We start from the raw sequence: 23,052 nt of genomic DNA on the forward strand, positions 1-23,052 counted from the left end.
TCAGCTCTACTTTGCGGGTCGGGACATTAATTAAGGCATCGTTTTGGGTCGCGGAGGGCGGATTGGCTTTCATATTGGGCCTGTTTTTTTTTTTTAAAAAAACCCTGAGCGGTTCATCACTGCTACCTATCTTTTTCCATTAATCTTTAACATTTAACAGACACAAAAAGCAAGCTTACCTATAACATGGTGGTCTTTTGAAGAGGTCGTAGCCACTCTTGTATCATTCAGAAAAGTAAGTTAAGGAAAGAAGGGCAGGAAAAAGGTGATGTGTTTCAGCACAGTGGCCTTTGTCAGGGTGTTGTGATCCTTCACAGGTATACAGAGATATAAATAGAGGACTAGCATAGCCAGAAAAAAAACCCAAAACACAGTAGGTGTGCATAAGAGAAACTGGATGTGCCACCTGTAACGATCTATACAACACATCAGTGGCATAGGTTTCACTTAAATATGCACCAATTTATCGTGGAAATGTCTTTTTTTACATAAAGGAAAACACAAAATTCAGGTAATAGGTGATGATTCTAAACTCCTCCTTCAATGCCAAAAGATGTTGCAGGATTTAGGGACTGATTTTTATTTTAAGTTTACCTTGTACCTTGAAAAAATATAAAAATGGGCCGTTATAGAATATAATGCAGTCTGTCTCTTAGGCATGTGTCCTTTGTTTAAGTAATAAACTCCTTAAATGTGCAAGTGGCACCTATACACATAAACGATAAATTCATTCATTTATTTTTTTTATTCATAACCCCCACTGTAGCTTGTGAACCCTCACGTTTCCTCGTTTGTTTACATTTTGCTCTTACCACTACCGCGGTGTAGATGGATGGTGCACACCGACGTAGTTGTATTCTTACGTATTGACGTCAGTGGACGTAGGTCTTAGCCTGCAATTTATTAGGTGATTTGATGAAGTGTGCATATACCAAACTTGATGTTGTACCCAAGTTTATTAGATCCATCTCAGTGTAGCTTGCACTGAACCTATAAGATTGCAAAAATCTCTGCAGTCTGCAAGAAGCTTTAAAAGTCCTCCTTCAAACTTCTAACAGTTTTTCACTTTAGGACCTCTCTTAAGGGCTAAGATGTTTTGTGAACCAGGACTTGGTCTTAACTTTAAGGGTAAATTCTTTGAAAACGTCATGATTCTGAAAAGTATCTTGGAATTTTGTCACTAGGAGCAAGTCTTTTTATGTTGGTATCTTTGTGAATATAGACCCTGGTTTCTTGTAAGCTAGGTTTAATTTTAGCTGCTGCAGCTGCTTCCATACTTTGAAACTATTTTTTGCAGCAAAGGCTGGGAGTTCAAAAGAGTATCACAATATAGAAAAAAAGTGTTTTTGATTGATGTTCAGTGCAAATTCAATTGTTAATTGTTAATCTTGAATCATGTCCCAGTCCTATTTACTGAGCAAGGCTTGTATAGACAGTACAAATAATACTGAATGTGCTTGAATGTATACAAGGGTCCCAGATAAATCACACACACAACTGCAAAGTATATGAGTTCAGTACATTTAATTTTAATTACTTAATTGCACATTTGTTCAAGTGCAGAGTCATACTCAATGTAAAGCTTTTAAAAAATACAATCTCAGTCATCTCTGACGTGACGTGAGTGCTTTCATGTCGATTTTTTCAAAATAAAATACAGTATATGACGGATAAACCTTCTCTTTAGAATTGTGTTCTTTATTAAATCTGTAAAGTAAACACTGAGAAACAGGGCAGCATAACTGGTCAACGTCAAAGATACTTTCATTCATATTTAGGTAGTGTAACTTTCGACAGAATACATGTGCATTTCCCTTAGTCTGTGAAAACACAATTGTGTCTCTTTTTATTTTTTTGATCTGTAGAGTGCGACGTACTGTACTACCCTTTAGAGGAGAGCCCTCACATTAACTGTAGCATGAATGACCACCTTTCTGTTGGCACCTGAATTATCATAAACACCGCTCTTGAGCAGAAGCACTTTTTTTGTGCATGCTCGTCATCACACTTCAATTTAGAAATAGCTCAACAGGTTTACAATACATAACATTTTTTTCTCAAATTAAAAAAATAGTTTGGATCATCGACTGTACACAATACCAAAAACAATGTGCTTTTCCCCATATAGTGTATAGTGCTGAGTTCAATATGCCCTCCACCAGCTGTAGTTACAGTGTGCCCATCTCCCTTTTTTGAGGCAGGTGGTAGTCACAGGATGCATCAAGGAGGCCTCTCTCCATGAAACTTTCGGTGTCTGTACCTGCCGTTCTTTTCCTTGGCCATGTTGATACAGGCGTTGTGCTTGTTGCTTTGCAAGTGGTTCCAGTACTTGATAAGTTCATTGGGCTGGAACTGATGGGATGTGATCAGGTGGCTATACTTACAGCTGGAGTAAGACACCCGCCAGTGGTTGAAGAGGAACTCGTTGGGTGGTGGTGTTGGGTCAATGCGCAGCTTCGCCAGGCAGATCCCCACGTAAACGTCCTCCAGGTACAGCCTGCGTATGCTGAGAGAGGCCTGGTAGATCAGCTCAGCCATGTCCCCTGAGAACACGTACCCCGTGCCTGAGCAGAATATCGGGTAGCGCTCACTCGGGTACATCTCTGGTGGCATGTACCACTTGTTGTCCTTGCTTCGGTTTGGTGAATAGCCCCTCATCAGGTAGCCAGTGAAGTACCTCTTCTTTGGAGGCAGCTCGGGCTTCAGCAGCTTTTGGATGAGATATTCGGTATTGACAAACATGTCGCTGTCCGTCTTCATCACATAGGAGACGCCTGGGCAATAGGTAGCCACCCAGTTCATGCCCATCAGGGTTTTGATAGTCAGATTGTGGTAAGTGTCCTGATAGTCCTGTTGGATGATGTCGTGGTAAATGCGACTCTCCTCCTCTATGCTGCTTTGGAGGTAGGTGTCTGAGCTCTTTCTTGTGCCGAGCATGAAAATGCGGACAAACCCTAAGCCCATCGCTACACTCTCGTTCCCCCATGTTTGGCGGATGGCGTTGCGGGCATCGACTTGGCCCGGTTCTGCAGCTATGAGGAGGATGAGGAAAGGCATGCTGTCGCTGCACTTGAAGGGCTCGTTCAGGATGTAGCGGTAGGGCTGAGCGCTGAGCCTCCCGCCCACGCCCATCTCCTTCTGTAAACTGTTGTTAGTGCTCATTGAGTCTCCGAGCCCCATCACACCCATCCTGGCTCCTCCTCCCCCTCCTACTGATTCCCCCGCTGCCCCATCCACCTGCTGAGAGCTAAGGTTGAGCAGAGGCTTTGGTGCTATATACCCCGTCTCCCTCCACAGGCTTCTTAGGGAGCTGCTTTGGTTGGCTTCCCCCTTGGGGCTGCGGAAGCCCCTGACAGCGTAGGCCAGCGGGTTTTCCCGGGGCCCGCTGCGTCCTGGCAGCCAGTCCTGGTGGCTGAAAAATAAGAAAACTGTGAAGAGCAGAGCCAGCGAGAGGAGACCGGCCACGTGGGTCCGGAAGAGCGTACGCTTGACGGTCCAGGTCATCTTGATGGGACAGCAGTGCCGCCGTCTCCACTGCATGGTGCAGATCGGGGTCGCAGGAAGCTGCTGCTGCTGGAGAATGGGCGGCGGTCACACACAGTCACCTCAAACATGTGGTTGCCAACAGTCAGAGGTTTATCTGAGCTGGCAGATGGGTTGGAGTGAGCCTCCTGGTACAGTCAGGGGAACGTTTGAGCCCCCCAGTGCAGCTTGCAGCAGGGTTAAAAGGGCTCCTGATGGAGCTGGGAAGGCGATGATTCTCTGGGCATGGAGGCTTCTCCGTGGCTATTCTTTGGCACTGTAGACAAACACAAGGTCATGCTCTGTGTCTTGTCTCCTTCAGGAAATGATAAGGGTCACCTCCTCTGTGTGTGCTCTCTGTAATCTGCAAAGAGAAAAAAAGGAGAGAGAAATCGGTGTGGGCAATGGTCCAAAAAGCACCTCCCATTCACTGGCACTGATCCACATGTCAATTGTCTGAGTTGCTGATGTGTTTTTTTATTTCACTTGTGGGAAGAAGCGAGCCTATTTCATAATCATTTTTATTTATGGCTTGTTTTGACACACTCAGGGTAATTCTGAATTAATTTCTTCCAGATGCAAAAGCCCCAATTAGAGCTTTCTGTGGATGCAGTGCCCACTATGGTAAATGGCACTTTGGGTAAGCTGACTTAACATTTTGAAAGGGAGAAGCTGAATCAATACGACAGCGTTGTAGCATCTTTGATTGGACAGGGACGTGGAACACAGAAGGCTCTGGGGATGTGGCTTTGTGTGGAAAGAAATTTGGAGATTTAGAGCATACTGTTGCAAGCAGGTCAGTAACAGAAGGGAAGATTGCTGCTGTAAAAATGACTGTGCATCTGCATGTTTGGGGAAAAAAAGGAATCCAGATCTGTACCTAGTTGCTGAAATACAGCATAAATGTAAAATCAGTCTCACAATAAACACAACTGAACACAATGTCCTGTCACTTCACACAGTGACAGAAAAGAAGAGCTCTTCCTGCATCATCAGGAACTTGTCTCACAGTTAAGACTCTAAAAATAGTGAAGAATAGAAAACACTGTTCATGGAACTATGAGCTGGCTGTCTGGTGGTGGGCACGGTGAGATCGTGGTTGCCTCTTGCATGTCATTATTCAGCTTAATGCCTGGGGCAGAAGTATAAATTGCAGGTTTGCTCAACGTGATGCCGGCTAACGCTACACTGAGCCGCTTGGGTGAACGAGTGTCATCAGCCCCCCACCGCGCGTCGACAGCTAGGGAGGAGATGCATCTGTCAAAACGAGTTTTCAGGGTCCAGCAGGCAGTGGTGCTGAAGCCTAAGCCAGCCCCTGGTGATAACAGCCTTCACCCGCCATTCACCTTCCACCTTCGGCTTATCAATGCTGCCTACAGTCTCGCTGAAAACGCCCAGACAGCTCGATCTTACTGCAATAAATACAGGACATAAATATACACACGCAATCACACAAACATGCAAACAACGCAGGCTAAATGTGAATGATTGCATCTGCCCCAGAGGGAGTTCTGCACCAAGGGAAGGCGATCACATATGCGCACACTGATTCTCCAACTCACGAAGGCAAACAATCAGTTTGCACAAGCACAAAATTTACTGTGCATCGCACATAATAATATGCACATCACACTGCACACATAATCATGTTTTTTATGTATTCACAGACCCACTAACACAAAATCTAATGCGGAGCGGACTTAATGACATGCACAACAAAGACATTTTGTTGCTATAGCCCCACACAAAAGACACATTGCAAATAATTATATCCACAATAGACACATGCATCATCATTTCTGTGCATGTGAAGTCACACATCACCAGGGAAAACACAATATGCCAGCAGAAACTTGCAGGGTGTACTAGACTCTAGTGAATATTAATGTAGCAGCAGTGCAAGTCTTGAATCCATCCTCCCTTCCTGAGTGTTAATTTACTGACTGCCTGCGTTGCCTTTTTGTTTATTTGTTTGCTTGCTTTTTTTTTTTTTTTTTTAATAATTCGATGCTACCAAACAACAGAGCATTTATTATTTTTTGCCAATGCTACACGCCAGCTCAGTGTGAGGCAGATTTTCTAAACTTCCAATTTTCTTTTCCTGCTATGTTTGCTCATTCATCATGACAACTGGCAAGGAACACGATAACCTTTTCAGGCGAGTGTGCTTACCCAGCGCAGGCAATTACAGGAGAATGAGAGGGGCCAGGGCTGGCTTTGTTTTAAAGGTTAACATACTTTACATCGAAGCATATCCAACGCTTGAGAGATTCCCCCTGTCAACTAAATGAACATCTAGTTACATGAGCTCTGATGAAGTGTGCGCACACGAAGTGGCACACATAAATACACATGTAAACACACACGTAATGGAGGCCCACACAGCCACATACAAACGACCGTGAATAGTGCGTGTGACTTTTTTTGTTTTCGGTGTAAATGCCAATTTCACTGGGAGGCCATTTTTACTTTTTAGCGGTTCCATTTAATCTGGCAATGCCTCTCCTCATTAATTCATTTTCTTGCCTCCCATCAATGTCACTTTTATGCAAGCCAATTAGTTACACTAGCGCTAATTAAAGCCCCAGCGATTCTGCAGCGGTCAATAATCAGAACGAAGGCAGGGGGAGTGACAACGCCGGTACCAGGCATGCATTGTAGTGTTTTCTCTGTCACATCATCTACAAACCAAGAGATAAAAAAACAAATTGAAAGAAGGAGAAACCGTCTACAGCGAGGTGTGAATGCCATCCTCCACCGTCTTTGTTTCCACGCCTGTATAAACAGCCTAGCCCGCTCTTTGCTTCCACATCGTGTGTAATGCATGCAAAACAAGCTTCCCCGATGTCGATGAGGATATGACCTTCATTCAGTAAAGCAGCGCTTCTTTGTGATAGTGACACATTTTCCTCCAGACAAATACAACCCCCCATTTGTGAGCTGTTTAGAGCTGATGTTAGAGGTTAAATTCTGCTTTATTGAAACAGGCCTGGCTGATTATGTGGCTGACTGAGGTTCACTGCCTTCAAGCAACAATCCTCATTCAACCACTACATTTATGATTTATTTTTAATGTTAAAGGAGGGTGCATAGCCCTCATCAGGGTAAAGAAAGGTCTGAGCTCTTAAGAGAAATTCCTAGATGAAGGCCACGAGGAAAGCTTAACTTAAAGAAATCTTGTTTTTGTACACAAGTGTGTTTTTCATTATTTTACAAATTTTACAGACTGACTGCAGTTAAGCCTTTGTCTATTGACACAGTCACCTGCTGCTCATGTGTATGACTGCATTATATGCTTAAATTGTATGCATATGCATCAAGTGTGTGTATGTGTGTGTGTGTGTGTGTGTGTGTGCTCGTATATGTGTAGGTGTGAGTGCAATTATGTGAGTGTATTTAGAAGGGATCTGAAATAATAAGTTTATACTTTCTCCTACAACTTTTTAAACATGTAATATCTTTTTTGTTAATTGTTAGAATTTATTAATTTTCATGTGTATAGTTTACCATCCGTTTCAATAATTGTTATTTTTTTAAGCTTTTTTTTGTTTGTCGATTTTACATTTTAGAAACAAATACCAATTAAACAGTATGTTGAAACACTACTTTAACAAAGAAATGCTGATTTTTATTGTTGAAAAAAGAGAATTTCCTTTTAGGATTGCCACCAGTGGTGTAGCACCAAATTCTATGCCCTTGGCATTGCAGTTTCTGTCAGCTCTTGCCTTCACTCTCTAAATCAATGTTTCTCTCACAACAGTTTGCCTTCTTTTCCTTTCCTTTCTTTCTCTTTCTTTTCTCATTTGGAACCCAGACTCCCCTTTCTCTGGGAAAGACATGACAGTGTATGTTGGTGCTCCAGCAGCATAAGCTGTCACTCACTCGGCTCTCGCTGCATTTAGAAATGAATCTTAGTGCAGCAGCACACTAAAGAATTCTGTGCTTTTTGGGGTAAAAGAGGCCTCCAGGAGCCTTCACTCATTTTTTGTATAAAGTTCAGGCTGTCAACCAATTTATTCAGCCAATGTTAATATATGTGAATAATAACTCTTTTTTAAAAAATTAAAACAAAAACAAACTTTTCATTGCATGCTTTTCCACCCCTCTCCTCTCCTCTCGTTAATAACGAACAATCCCTGACAGTCTATGACCTTGATACATTTAGTTTACTGTCATAAATGAGAAGGAGAAAGTAGCAAATTTTCATACTTTACTTTAGGATGAAAGTAGCAATTGACTATCAGTTAATAATTATAAATATATCTGCTGAATAATTTTCTATCCATAGACAAATAATCAGCTGTAGTTGCTTTAAGTAACACTATTCAACTACACTGAATTGGGTGAATAATACTCAACTTCATTTATTTCACTGTTTCATTTACATTAATATATTAATGTCAAAGATCAACTCAATATGAACATAAATTCAGTGAATTGCTACATAACATATACATATACTACCCTAAAGTATATAAAATAGTTAGAAGTAGGTCAACCTTGACAAACTATATCATCGGTAATAATTATTCTAATTATATAATATATAATACACTCACAGATTTTACTGTATAATGAGTACTTTTGATCATTTAAGTTCAGTTCATTCATGACCTTTATGTAGATGTAGGTAAATAGGTATTTAGGATCACCTTAAATTTTATTTCTTCTTAAACTGTGTTTCAGAAAAAATAGAGATAAAATTACCTTGTACCTTTTAACTTTTTAAGACATTTTCTCATAATTAAATATTTTTACATCGTAACACTTCTTTTACAAATGCCTTACAATTACCTTTTTTTATATAATTTAAACACAAAGCTGCTTCAACCTTTTTTGGTAGAGATATTTGGAAAAAGACAGATTGTAGTGATGCACAGGTCAGGGTTTTTTAAAACCTACAACAAACTGTACTGATATAAGAGCCAATCCGCCCTGCATGACCCATAAACATGCCTTAATCAATGGCCTTAACCCGACCCGCAAAGTGTAGCTAAATGTTTCTGGCAGTGACTGTAGCTAATAACAATCTGCTTACTGTTGGCTATATTGTATGGAATTTCTAGTAAATGTCTCAACATAAATGTGTGTTTCCTGTTTAGTAAACCCACAAATGTAGGAAGGCAGCAAGTACTCAACTATCCTTTAAGTAGTTAAAACTTAGATATGATTGCGAGTGCACAGCTGATAACCTCTGTGGTTTGTTTACATGAGCGCATAGCTGATCAGTACAGTGGTTTGTGTACTTGACATTCCAGGAGTGCATATTTAACATACTCAATGTTGACAGGCAGGCACTTGCATGCTGTTAGGACATGATGTTCGGCCTATACATTTGCAGCGGGGAATATATTCGTGGACAAGATTACTAATTTTAGCAAAATTTTTGCTAACAAGCAAGTGAGAGTTCGGGGAGAGTCAGCCTAATGTCGGATCACTGTCAGTCATATTTGCTTTCTCCTTTTTTCTGTCTCACATACACAGGAGCCCTGTTTTCAGTGACAATGATGGAGAGAGCAAAACGCTCCAACGTCTGTTTGTAACAAGAGATGATGCCAACACTGTTCTTGCCACAAGTGCAACAACTGTTTTGTATGTAAGGGCAGAAACATGAGCAATATTTCAAAACATCTGGGAAAAGTGCATCACATACAGGCGACAGCTGTTAGTTAATCTAACCCGTTGCATTACTCCATCCACCTCTTGTATGTTATCTTTGACAGTGATTTGCAAGGATACATGATATTGGATTTGGATTGGATGTCTGATGCGCTGTGTAACAACTCATCAGGCCGAAAACCGATACTGATATCAATATATCCATATTTTTCCCCAACTAATTTTAGTGATCATCAAATGTCTTCTGTAGTGGAATTAACATCACATTATGCATGGTCTTATTGTGATAGCCCACCAGCAGATGGAGACATAAAAAACAATGCTTTTCAGTGTATGTAATATTCATTCATTGTGTTAGAATAAGAAAAATACTTCAACTTAGAGCTAATATAAGCGCATGTTTCCTGTTTATCTATCTATCTATCTACTACACATATGTTTTTATATGTATATATATATATGTGTGTGTGTGTGTTTGTGTACACACACACACATTTATTTGTAATATCAGCAAAAATCAATATACTTGCCAATTGCAATATCTCATTTAAAAACCAATATTGGCTGATGACGTACTTATATTATCGTGCATCCCTTGTGAATTGTTTAAGTAATGCTTCTGCAGTCTGTTAATTTGTATACTGTACTTACATACATAGAAAATACTGCAATGCTGATTCTGCTCTTGATTTATTTCATCTTTTCCTCTTGAACCCCCCCCCCAGTACGAACCGGTAAGAGCACCGTTACAATGTCAGATCGCTAAGCAGTATCATATCTTAACGATACCCGTCTGTAGTCCTCCTGTCAGCTTCTTGAAGCCATTGCCTTTCACCCAGAAACTAATACGCACTGGCACCTGGCTACATGAAACTTGCTCTTTTTGTCAAGCTTGACTAACAGCAATTAAGGGGGTCACCACTGAGATTGTTTAGTTGTTTACTTTGCAGACATTCAGCCCCTTACGAATATAGGTGGATTAGTTTTTGTTCTTGAAATGTTTGTTCTTTTCTTTCTCAAGAAATATGGGAATAAAAAGTGACTCGATAAGAACCAAAACGATAGGCAGAATGAGAATAGATAAAACTGATACCTGACCCTAAACCGGAGTCTTAAGAAATGTCTTGGAATGTCTATGGACAACAACTTTGTTGTCGCACGGAACAACCATTGTGGTTTGGTCTGCAAAGCAATGAGTTTTAAGAATTTCATATTTGCTTTTGTTCTCTCTGGGCAAACTTTAAAAAGAATGTTCTGGGAAATTCAGTTTCTGGTTTTATTCAGAACAGTCACTTGAGGGTAGTGACTGCAATCGAGCCCCCACCTCTCCCTTCAGTGCTGCTGTGGTTTCATCTTAACCCCTCCTTGTCCTGGTCACTTTCCTCCCATATTCAACTGCCCTCTTCCTCAAGAATCTGTCATTTTCTGGCTGTTGTTTACTATCTGATTGCAGAGGAGAGTTCACTGCCAACAAAACAAGTGAAATAGAGGTGAAGGGTGTTGTTGTTGCTCTTCCTAACTTTCTGTGTGAGTTATTTGACAAACTGGTAGTCCCAGTTGTCCGCAGGGCATACTATAAGTTTATTTTATTTTTTAAAATATTGAGCAAAAAAAAAAAAGCTACATTTTTTTCCTGCATAAGCTAGCACATAGATTCATGATGCACCGCCTGACATGTTCCAAATGTGTTCATTTAGAAATGATTTTGAACTGGATGTTAACACTTTTAACTATGTAGAAGTATGCATTATGACAATATTGTTATTAAGTTGTGAGTGCTTAGGTTGGTTTGGTCAAGGTTGCATTTGTGTTCACGCTAATTTCATGCATAACTAAGTGGCAGAAGTTCAGTTTTTTTTCAACCATTTATCGCATACTTTAGTTTACTTTTCAAATTACGGTTCATCCATCACTTTTAGTTAACCGCTCACTTTTTATTTTTACCTTAAGATAACTATTCCAACTATTTTTTTAGGTTTTGCAATGATTAATTAATTAGTTTTCAAATATTAAATGAATTGCCAAGTATTTTGATAATCGATCAGATAGTTTAAGCCAAACTTTGCTAACTCCAGCTTCTTAAATGTACTTTTTTTCTGGTTTCTCTTCTCCTTTATGACAGTAAAGTGAATATCAAGACATTAAGAACGCAATCCTAGGCTTTGGAAAACACTGATTGACATTTTTCAACATTTTCTTAAATTTTGGAAACCGGAACACTGATTGAGTAAATGAGAAAATAATTGACAGATTGATCAACCGTAACAAAAAAAAAAAAGAATAGGTTAGTTGCTGCCCTGAAATTCATCCAGCATTTGTAGCTAAATAGTTCAACTATGTATCCAGCTAACTACTTGAATTATATTTATTACCATCTACATACTTGAACCATTTATCTATTACTTTAAGCTAACTGCTAACTAAAATCACTCTGTCTGTCTTAATCAGTATTCATCTGTTAATATGGGTTGTACACATGCCATGTTTTTTGCACACTAAAATCCATAATCCATTGCTTTAATCGTAGACGCATGGAAGGTGCGCTCAAAGGCAGAGCGACAGCATGTCATGTGATGAGGAACAACCATAGACTATGAGTAATATATAGAGCCAACATGATGTCAGCCGCTGGTTTGTGGATGGTCGTATTGATGCCTTGACATTTGTCATTTCGGAAGTTGTCATCTTGGTTTTATGTAGCCAGAAGTGACCATATTTAGATGAGAGGTTGGAGTAGTGAGGATTGGATATGACCAAAGATCTCTGATCTGATTCACAGACTGTGGTGAGGCCTCGCAGACAGCCTTTCAATCAAGCAACCCTGCCCGAAAATATGCACAACTCTAGACCTTAACAAAATGTAAGCAGGTGAGTTATAAAAAAAATGTACAGTTGTCATGAATGTTGAAATTAGCCACAGAAACTCAAAACCATTTTTTTGGACCAGGCTGTAAACATGTTTTTTCTGCTGTAAAATTTGGCATTTTAACATGGGAGTCTATGGAGATTTACTCTATTTTGGAGCCAGGCTCAAGTGGACATTTGATGAACGTTTTTGGCACTTTCACATTGGATTCATTTTCCAGTCTCTTGGGTCACCGCTTGGAAACAACCACAGGCGGCAGACATCTCCGCCTTCTTCCGCATATATCAGTTTGTGGTTAATTGGGCGAAGTTGATAGTTTAGGTGCAAGGCTGAGCTTTACATCTATCTCATAATCAATGTGCGGCTAAAAGATCAACTCTGCATTTTGGATTTTTGAAAAGTAGACAATGACATGATGCTGGTTGTGATCGCTTAGCAACCTCAGATGCAACCTGCCTCTGCACTCTTGAGAGTTGGCACAGCACTTAGCTCCCGATCTCGCATTTTCCGGGCAGTTTATAGACGCAGCATTTGTGTCAGCCCTTACTCATTTTACTTACTTTTTTAAAATTTATTTTTATTTAGTGGAGCTAATTCCCAATCGTTCCTTTAACCAATGGCAAATATAGAAGTAGCCATGTTTGGAAAATAGTGGTATGAGAGAGATAAACTGGATGAATACATAAATTAATGGCTACATTCAAGCCATGAGCCTTTGCCAGAGTAAATCATTTATTTATTTTTTCTGAACCAAAATGTTTTAACTGCATTGCATTTGTCAGGGTTTTCAATTGTTGTTCCTTAATTAATTTATTTTTTGTTTTCCTTTGTCCATACAGCATACCTACATGAGTTCACTCAAAAACTCCTTATTAGTCATGCAAATAGTTTCAGTCTTATCTGCTAAAGTTCAACTCTTGGATTTAGGCCACAGCCAAACTACAATGGATGTGTATTGAAGTTGTTTTACTCATCGCATTAAAATTACATTTTTAAAAATTCAACAATTCTCCTTCCAAAAAAAACCCCAAAACAAAACAAAACAGACTGGATAGTCCACAGACTTTCCTGTGTGAAGTTTTCATGAGAACAAAAATTCCATTCAAGAAATAATGAAAAAAAAAGTAAGAAATAAATACAATGTTTTGGGAGGTATTTGAGTGAACTCACCCTTGTGAAAATGTTTGGTGTATATTGGACTCAACTAGGGTAGGACCGCTGGGAGAGGGAGGGTTGCCTTCTCTCTAAGTGTTGCAGAGCAGATGAGTGACACTGGATGGCCAGCTGTGTTTTTTTTTCCCTCAACCTTCACTAGAGACTGGTCAGATCTGGGCCAGGCCACTGGAGTACCCCATCACAAAACATGACTACGTCTAATCATTAAAGGATCAGTTCGCCCAAATGACCCAGCCCCCATATATTCCTTTGTACCTCTGTCACTCTCTCTCTGGTGTTATTAAACCATGCTGTTTTATTAGTCCCCATTCAGACCGTCTCTGCCTCCACCACAGTGCTATAGGGGGAGGTATTTGGTTTTGATCAAAACTCCTTTTGAGGTCTGTGTGTTAATCAAGAAAAACAGCAGTTTTCTTTGTTAGTTAGTGATCTTTTTGCTGTTCTTTTTTTAAGATCTGAAACCATAAGTCCAATAATCAATTAACTGATCAACAGATGTTCAATCTGTGACTATTTTGATAAGCTTTAAGGTCATTTTCCAAGCAAAAATGCCAAACACCCCCCTGTTTCTACATCTGTATTAAGAGGATTTATAGTTTTCTTTGTTTCATTAATCTGAAATATTTAGTTATTTTACAAATTAAGATTTTAGCATTACAAAACAAACAAACAAAATAGTAAGAAGAGTTTATAAAATAAAATGATAATTTGTAATTAGGATACCCTACAGTTTATAGTACACCTGATATGATTAGACAGTTAATCAGTTTGCAGACTGACTGAGAATTAATTAGTTCAGATTTGATCAACATTAAAGTTGCTTTCTAATTTGACTTAAATTGTTTTTTAGTTGTTTTTTTAAATATATTTTTTTATGTATTTGGTACTTTAATATTTTAAGGTCATTTTACTGGTAATACTTATTTTTACTTAAGTAATTTTTTCAAGGTTTCTGTTGTGACAAAGTATTTTCACAGTGTGGTGTTAATGCTTTTACTTACATACTTACAAGTATCTGAATACGTCCTCCACCACTGTTGGTTGGACAAAAAAGCTTTTTCAAAGTGCCAACTTGGGTTTTGGACACTGTAATAGCCATTGTTTTTGTTTTTGGGCATTTCTATGAGACGAAACAATAAATTGAGTTATAGAAAAAATAAGGCAGAATAGTCAACAATGAAAATAACATTACTTAATGTAATTTTCCAAGTCACTTTTTCATGTTGTTAGCCTCTAAAAATGTAAACCGAGGCAGAAATCTCAAGTGTACATCTCAAAACTTAACCAGATAAGGCCAAAACTATATTGAGAAAATGTTTGTTGTGCACTGACCCTTTAACACTCAAGCCAAAGCCATACTACGTAGACGTATCGTGCAACATTTAGATTAATTTGTCCTTTCAAAAAGGCCCTAACAAAGAGTCAAGCCACCTCTTAAAAATGGCCTCAAAAATACAAGAGCCCACTGGGAAATAAAGCTTGGGAAGCTCTGAGCCGCTGTAGCTGTAGTAAATATTATATGACAGAGATTTTCTCTGCGAGAGTGATATCTAACCTTTGTCATTGTTCTGCTCCCAACTTTTACCACTGGATTTTAATTCCACCAGTATTTCTGTTTTACTTTGTTAAAAAAGCCTCGGCCGCGTTCCTCCTCGCTTCGACTCTTTTTCGGGGGGATGTCGGTTCAGACGCCACAGCAATAAATTATGAGATGGTTTGAAAATTAGACCCCATTAAAATTTCATAGTCTAGTGGGCAGAATGAATACCCAGATGGTAAGCTTAGCTGCTGTTTTTTTTCCTTCTATTTTAACGTCCATCTCAGCAGTTAGCATTCACAGGCTCTCAGTGCCAAATAGCTCAGGCAGCTGGACGTGATGAAGTGGATAAAAAGCGCTGTTAATTGAACTGGATCAATGGGAACTCCCTGGCCTCGCCTTCTTGGCAGGTCCAAGGAGGAGTTTCCTAAACTTGAATCTATGGAAAGGAATACAGCACTGACCCCTGTTTGATGCCAGTGATTGTACCTCTGATCTGCTTTGGGCAAGGATGAATGAAATCAGCAAAATCCATCCTTAGGGGGCGAAGTAATTATAAAAAATCAAAGCACTCTTAATTTTCCAGTTGTGCACCTGCCTCGAGTCACTGATCAAGGGTCAGTGCAACATTTAAGGGAGCCACTGGAGGTGCAAAAAGTGCCTGATCTGGAGAGGACATGCAGGATGCTGGGACATAGACGGATGAATGTATTGATGGATACTAGTCAAGGCAGGCTGGGGAAGGGGTGAATGGCTGGATGTAATGGAGGGGAGAGGAGGGCGGGGAAGGCTAAATGAATAATGAGGATGTGGAGGACTGATGAGACGTGCAGCGCTGCGTACCTCCTCCTCCTCATGCTGCTGCTGCGGCTGCTGACAGGGCTGCGGTCGGCTGACGGAGTGTGTGAACCCCGGTGCCTTCACCCGCCATCAGCGCCTCCTCTGCTGGGAAACAACCTGCGCTTTAACGCCTCTCCTCTTCCTCAGCTCCCCCCGCTCCTCTAATCACACTGACACCTTGGATGGTCCCTCCTCGTCCTCATTCCCACAGGCTCCAACAAACCTGCAGGTTTTTGGTTCTCCTCCTGCTGCGACTCCTCCTCTGTCCTGCTCCTTGTGTCCGTTATACACCACAGCCTCCCTCTTGCCTCACTACTTAAATATTTTTTTGCTTCTCCTCACTGTTGTTTCCAGATCTTATCCTAGTTTATCTCCCTCTCCGGGGGTTTTATTTAATGTAAACATGTAGCAGAAACACATCACAGCATCCACCATCCGAAGCCCGAGGAGGAGAGAGCAGCAGCGGCGGCAGAGCAGCGGGAGTGCGGCTGGTCCCTCGCGAAGCTCCGCAAGCTCATGTACAGTAAAAGCGACGGAGAAAAACAGAACAAAAAATTATATCCTCTCCCACCTTTGAGTCCAGTCACTGGCAAAACATGTTCCCCGAGTCCTGAGGAAAAAACAAAAAACAACTAGTGTCTACTTTCGCCTCCTCAGCCCGCTCCTTTTAATTGTTTTTCTTCTTCCCCGGATCTTTTTGGCAACGTCTCGGACCGAGCCCTGTAGGATCTCCCAGCCGGGCAAGGGAGCTGCTGGCCCGGGCAGGCAGGCTGTCAGACACCGCTCTTCTGACGGAACTCTACCACGTCACTGCATTATTAGCGGAGCATCTCACGTGACCCCGTTAGACGCTCATGCTGCGTTCAAGGGGTGTGGGTGAAAGCCCCCCCTCCTCAAAACACACACACACACACACACACACACACACACACACACACACACACACACACACACATTCGCACGCCCCAGCTCCAAATGTGTTCCAACACATACTGTTACAATTAAAACTTACTAAAGGTACAGCCCGCATAATTATAGATATTACTTGTTCCAGGCTATTATTATAGTACCTATTTGGACAAACATTCTATTAAAGCTTGAGAGTTATTACATTAAATGGCAGTTATTATTTTTGGAAAGGGCAATACAAAATATACAATATATTTTTTATCGTATTGTACAAATATCCATAGATACAGTCACAGTGCATTAGTCACAGTCACAGTCACAGTCACAGTGCATTAGGAAACATAACATTTTTCAAATGTTATGTTTTTGTATGGAAGCCAAGAACAGCCACACTTGCAATTATTTTTTTAGATGCTATTTTCCCTGCAACTTTAGTCTCAAGATAACAAGATAATGAACACGTTATCAAAAGCAAAGAGTCATTTCCCCTTAATACTTTTGCTGTGTCCATTAGAAATCAGCAGTGTCATGTCAGTGTGCATATAGATGGGGACAAGATGACAACTTAAGCAGCTGATTTAAGCTGAAAATGTCAGATCAAGGTGTACCCATTATTGCACTGTAAAATCTGACAAGTTGATTTTACTTAAAATAATCTTGGAAACTGATTGTCTTTACAAATTAAATGAAATGTAACGATTAATCTTAATCTATGTTTACTTTATATGTAACTAAGTTTACTTAAAATTCAACTATATTTACTTAATTTTGTAAAGTTGTTGCAACTTAAAAATGACAATCGAAATGACCTTGTTCTTTGTACGTTCTAGCATCCTCTGTAAACCAGGTTAGTCTCACCTAACTTGATCATGACAAAGAAGATGATTGAGTTAAGAGATCTGCAAGTTCTGTTTTGTTAACATGTTTAAGAAAATACAAATACAATTGACTAGTTTGCAGCCAGCAGAATTGACAGATATATGGAGCAGTAAACTTAGTCTGCTGAGGTTGCTAAAACTTGGAAAGATTTCTTTAATTAAATTTGTCATTTTTATCCTGCAATAACTTCAAAAAAGTATACAACTACTACTAAATTTTAAGTAAACTTAACAATTAGATATAATGTAAGCATATATTAAGCCTAGTTATATTTCCTTACATTTTACATTACAAAGCAGTCGATTTCCTAGATTTCTAAAAGTAAAATCAACTTTGCAGGTTCCAGTGTGGTTCAGTTAAGGTCTAACAGTTCACTTAGAAATCCTCCCCAGCAGTCATTAATGTGATCTTGAAGGCTGAAATCCAGTTTGATGAAATGAGCAAGACACTCAATTTTGAGCTCTCCATAAGTAGACTATCCCATGATCTCAAGGAGAAACAAAAATTGTTTTCTCATGCTAAATTATTTTATTAAAGTAGCCTTTTTTTCTTCAGAAACAACATAAATTGATTGGAGAAAACAAACAAACAGTTTCAAGATAACAGCTTAATTAATAAATAAATGCAAGCACAGCCATTCTCAGCTTCCATAGTTTTGTGACAGACACAGTAATTTTGCTTATTTGAGTTCCATAACACAAAACTCATCTATTAAAGTGTTGGTATGTCCATAATTGTATTAAGATCATGAAAATCCACCATGAAATTTCTCAGAAGAATTTTCTTTCTCCCTATTTAACTTAAAAAAAAGAAAAAAAAAAGGGGGTTTTAGATAAACATGAACACAACAAGAATGTCAAGGATACACATTCAGAAAGCCTGGACCATGGCTGTACATAATTTTAATCACAACAAGTTGCCTTTTGACTAGAAAACTAAGCAGAGTTTTACCATTTTATACTGTACATTTAGCCACACGGACACCCTTGTCTACAAACCTTTAAGTAGTTTTGGTCTAAAGCTGTTTTTCATGGTCGGGGCTATTAATGAAGGAAAATCTCACTGCTACAGCAAGCGGTGATTTTGTTTAGACAATAGTGTCCTTCCTACTTTCTGGCAACAGTTCCAGGAAGACGGTATCCTGTTCCAACATGACATTGCCCCCATGCACAAAGCCAAGGCCATAAAGTTTGGTATGGAACAACTTGGCCAGCCTGAACCTTTGGGATGATCTAAAACCTTGACTGCAAGTCCCACCTTATCGCCCAACATCAGCGGACAACCTCACTAATGCACTTGTGGCTGAATGGGAGCAAATCTCTGCAGCAGTTTCCAAACTCTGCTGGAAAGCTTTCTTTGAAGAATAGCAGCATCTTAAAGCTTGTAGTATGTTCAACAGTCACATATGTGTGTGATGTAGCAACATACTTTAGTCAGTTATAATTAATGAAACTGTCTGTCAGTATTGATAACTAATTTATACTTGATGGTTAACTGTCACGTTGAAGGTCCAGTGCATAGGAAGAAGGGAGATATATATATATATATAATGGAATATAGTATCAAAATTATTTTCAAGTGCAATCACCTGAAAATAAGAATTGTTGTATTTTTGTTAGCTTAGAATGAGCCGTTTACAGAGGGAGCAGGTCCTCATCCATGGACTTACTTATTGTAAGTTGGAATGTGATGAAAATATGTAGAGGAGTTTATGATCTCAAACATTCGACTGTAGATAAGGGATGATCCTGTCAGAATTTAGAACAATAGAAGAGCTATCAAGGTCTATTTTGGAGAAAAACAGAAAATTTGAAAGTAATGTCTTCCACCTAAAAATGAATGGTATTTCCACATAGGAAACTCATTCCTCCCACTTTTCCCACGTTCACATGAATGCAGCATCACTCTCTCCCCTCCCTCCTCTCCCCCTTCTTCAAGCCAATCCCCCTGCTCCCCCTCTGTGGGCGGAAAAAAAGGGGATTTAACTCCTCCATAAAAACACGGTGGCCAGTGGTTGTCTGGTAACAGCTGGATTTGCCACCATTGTGCTCTTTGTTTAACCCTGCCTGCGATGTTTCTCTCTGGACAGCGCCTCTTTCAAACACATTTTAGCCCTGTTTGTCACATTAGCAATGCATCATTATTCACACACGATTACCAACTATATTTAGCATGCTTTCACATCTACACTAACAAAAAAAAAAACAAAACACGACAACACTCGAGGTCCTTGACAGCGCTGACTCCCTCCCTCCACTACAGCGTGATTATGAAACCCTACCTGTCTCATTAATGACTTAAGCACAATGGGAACCCTTCATCAGCCTTCAGTCATGTTTACACTCATGCAACTCCAGAGACCGCCGTGTTTCTTGATAAGCGATGAAAGCAGCTTGTCTCTTTCCCTCTCTCAGTAGAAGTGGAGCAGATGGAATTAAGGCTCATGTAAAAAAAAAGGTAGCTCGCCACTTCAGGGACAGCGAGCCAGTGGGAGAGCGGCCTCTTGCAGCACTGTAAATATTGTACGGTAGCACCACAGCATAGCAGCACAGGTGACTGAATAATTAATAGGAGCTGTGTCTTTGACAGATATACTTTGGAGGCCATTAGCTCGGCTACCTGGCCGGTGAGAGCGTATTTGTCAAAAGAAAGTAATGCCGGGGTGGTGATTGATTTCCTGAGGCTGCCAGGTTAGAGGCGGCGCGCCTCTGTACATTAATATCATGTGGCATCTATTAGATAGGTGACTTCCTCAACTCGCCTGGCCCGGCTGCCTCTGCAAAGACCAGCGAATCAAAATTTAAATTGTCATCATTAATTGCTGCAGCTTGGGGAGTATCTAGGAACAGCACGTCTGCCTCTCCTGCTGTAACTCAGAGACACAAAGTCCCCTGCACACAACACATATACACAGATGTCCTCACGCACACAACCCCCTTCTTTATTACTTTCCTTGAATGTCTCACTGACGCCTCTGCAGTCATTTTTTTATTAAGCAGATTACAGCTCCTGTAATGTGATCTGCTTTTATCTTGCGAAAATTTAAACACCCGTGCCTTGAAGTGAAAAGTCAATAAAAGCATGTGCGTGCTTTGGCAGGAAGTAAGGTGCTACTCGCAAGAAGGGACAAGTGTGGAGAAGCAAATAAAAACGGAGACCACATTTCTTTATTGTATTTTTTTGTGTTTTGTTTCAACACTTCTACAAAGTATGAGTCCCGGTTTCTTTTCTATGTAAAGCAATATGTTCAAACTCAAATGAGCCCACATTTGCATACATAGCAACCTGAAAACCCTTTCACATTTGAATAATTTCTAATTTCTATGCTTTCAGTCATGGTCAGTTCGCCATATTGGAAAGTTCTGCAAAGAAATGCTAACTGACATGGCAAATAATGCAGTTATATCTACCTATTCGCACTGGGAGCTTACCCATTTTAGTTTTTTTTTCTTTGTTCTAATTCTTTCTAAAGCACATTTTCCTCAGCTTGTTCTGTACTTTACTGCCTCTTTTTCTCTGAGACACTGCAGGAGGAAGGAATGGTTGGTTATCTCGACGCTACGCCTTTTAAGAAATGCAGTCTCAGATGACATGTGAGCTGTTATTGCTTCTCTTAAAGAGTGTAGTTGCAATATCCTGTGGCAGAGCCTAAAGTGCAGGCAGGGATGTCTCTGTGAATATCTTTGCCTTCGCTCAGATTTATGCCTCCGTTCAGTGCATGGAAATCGGGGGTCAGATCTGTTATAGCACAAGGCATCTTCTAAAGCATGAAGCATTAATTCACCTAATTTCATACTATCTTGGGAGCTAATTATGGCGTAAAATTGCACAGGTTTAAATGTGACTCTTATCATTCAAATCATAACAGGGCGCATTGACTAACGGGTGGGAAAACAATTTGCTGATAGCGACTACCTTTGCACCTGCAGTCAACACATTTTTAATTATGTGTGTGCACATGTTGATTAATTAAAAAAAAAATTGCATGAGTCGCACAAACTGCATGGCACAGGAGTATGGAGTCATAGAAAATGCTCTCAAGAGATGCGTCTGACTACATTAATGACAAACGTAATGCATGTCAGATCCTCATGGAAATGCAATTTTATGAGCAGGTCCAATCAGAAAATGCATGCAATTCAAACAGTTGGCCGGCAGTTTGGGTATAGCATGCCTGTCAAAATGAATTGTCTGGATTCTTGCAGATGGGCAAAAAGCGGAGCCGCATTTACTGTCAATATATAGAGAGAGAATAATAAGAGCCAAGCACACGTGCACGGTTGTCTGTGTCGCTCACAAGAAAGAGAAATCTGATTTCAGTCTGTATGCAGGCAACACATTTTAATTCCATGCGTAAATCCATCTGAAGTGTATCCACACACGCCTGGACATACTTGTTATAGCTGGGGCTTAGGAATGCCAGAGCTGTACGAGCGTCACTGCCAGATATAGATGTGGTCAGACAGGCTGAGATCCAGCCACAATGAACAAATGAGTAATGTAAACAAGAAGAGCGAGAGGTGAAAGCAGGAAGTTGTGTGGACAGTTACGAGGGATGCATTACATGCCTTTTAGGGCAAGAGAATACTGCAAAATCATCTCATGATCAATCAAACATCAAGAACCATACTGACATCACAAAAAGCTGCAGTAAGCCATTGACATGGACAGCGGTTTAAATGTGATAAAACAGCGGTTTCATGGGAACTGGTCATAAAAAAACAAAAAATAATGATTTATGTTCTGGCACTTGCACTAATTTTAATTTAACACTCAGTGAATATACAAGTGAAATAAAGTAGGAAGAAGGAAAGCAGGGAAAACATAATACGGGGACGTTGTTGACTTTGTCAACAACATCTCAAAATCTCAAAAGTCCAATCATGACAATCTGTTTGATGAAGCCAAACAGATTATGAAGAAATGAAGTGTTTATATATATATATATGTGTGTGTGTGTGTGTGTGTGTGTGTGTGTGTGTGTGTGTGTGTGTGTATGGGAACCAAGGCTGCTGTGGAATAAAATAAGAAAACAAAACTTTTTTAAAGGAATAGTCTCAAGGTCACTTAATCTGCAAAGGGATGTCTTAGTTTTGACTCTTATTCCCCCCAAAAATTCCTAAAATCCTAATTTCTTTGTAATATGAATAATACAGACTGTCCTTGTTGAAAGTTTCAATAAGCAGCTAAGTCAGGTGACATAGTATAAAAAGTCTGCATAAGGAGATGGTCATGGTGGATGGTCAAACAAACACAGGACTTTGACCCAGCAAAAGCCAAAAGTCAATGTCGAGTTATTTTAACTCGCGTTACATCCTTAACATGCCATTACGTTGTGTTAAGTTAAATAAGTTACATAATAAAGGTATTTATTTTAACTCAAACCATGATTCACTTTCTGAACCTATCCTAATTGAATAATATATTTCCACACCTAAATTGTCAAATATTGATACTTGGTCGATGGCCTTCCACGTCTAACTACAATGCTCTCCCCATCCATCATTAGTTTTGGATGTACAGGGACGGCATGACAGTTTACGCTCATTACATGCATTGTGTCTTTTCAAAATCAACTTATAACATATGTAAAAAAAACTTTTAAAAAAAGTTCTTAGGTATACTTCCTTAATCAACAAAAGCATTTAGTAAGATTTATGTTTGTTATCAATGTAATGTAATGTCACATGACATACATTGTTAG

At 39.8% G+C, this 23,052-nt stretch overlaps 1 protein-coding gene and 1 long non-coding RNA gene across 4 annotated transcripts in view; one reads left to right on the forward strand and one right to left on the reverse strand.

Annotated features, from left to right (window-relative positions):
* The window catches only part of LOC148189523 (uncharacterized), a 60,789-nt gene that overhangs the window by 33,681 nt on the left and 4,056 nt on the right, over positions 1 to 23,052 (forward strand). The window contains exon 2 of one of the 2 annotated variants that reach the window (XR_015776579.1): positions 11,921 to 12,009. This is a non-coding gene — a long non-coding RNA (uncharacterized LOC148189523). The remainder of the gene's footprint in view (positions 1 to 11,920; positions 12,010 to 23,052) is intronic. The other variant, XR_015776580.1, reaches the window with a different exon arrangement.
* On the reverse strand, positions 1,508 to 16,360 carry b3galt2 (beta-1,3-galactosyltransferase 2). Of its 2 annotated transcripts, none has more exons than XM_042483879.2 (2): positions 16,132 to 16,360; positions 1,508 to 3,886 (listed from the first exon to the last, which is right to left on the reverse strand). In XM_042483879.2, the coding sequence occupies exon 2, from the start codon at positions 3,538 to 3,540 to the stop codon at positions 2,221 to 2,223; it is 1,320 nt and encodes a 439-aa protein (XP_042339813.2). In that variant the 5' UTR covers positions 3,541 to 3,886; positions 16,132 to 16,360; the 3' UTR covers positions 1,508 to 2,220. The 2 variants fall into 2 exon arrangements, with proteins under 2 accessions (XP_042339813.2, XP_042339812.2); XM_042483878.2 differs by having other exon boundaries at positions 15,564 to 16,360.

Source organism: Plectropomus leopardus, chromosome 5, assembly GCF_026936395.1.
Source record: "Plectropomus leopardus strain MGB_pleo_1.0 chromosome 5, ASM2693639v1, whole genome shotgun sequence".
Lineage (NCBI taxonomy): Eukaryota > Metazoa > Chordata > Actinopteri > Perciformes > Serranidae > Plectropomus > Plectropomus leopardus.

Bases quoted from the DNA above. Each gene is read 5' to 3' on its own strand.
- b3galt2 (XM_042483879.2), bottom strand. From the start codon at position 3,540: ATGCAGTGGAGACGGCGGCACTGCTGTCCCATCAAGATGACCTGGACC.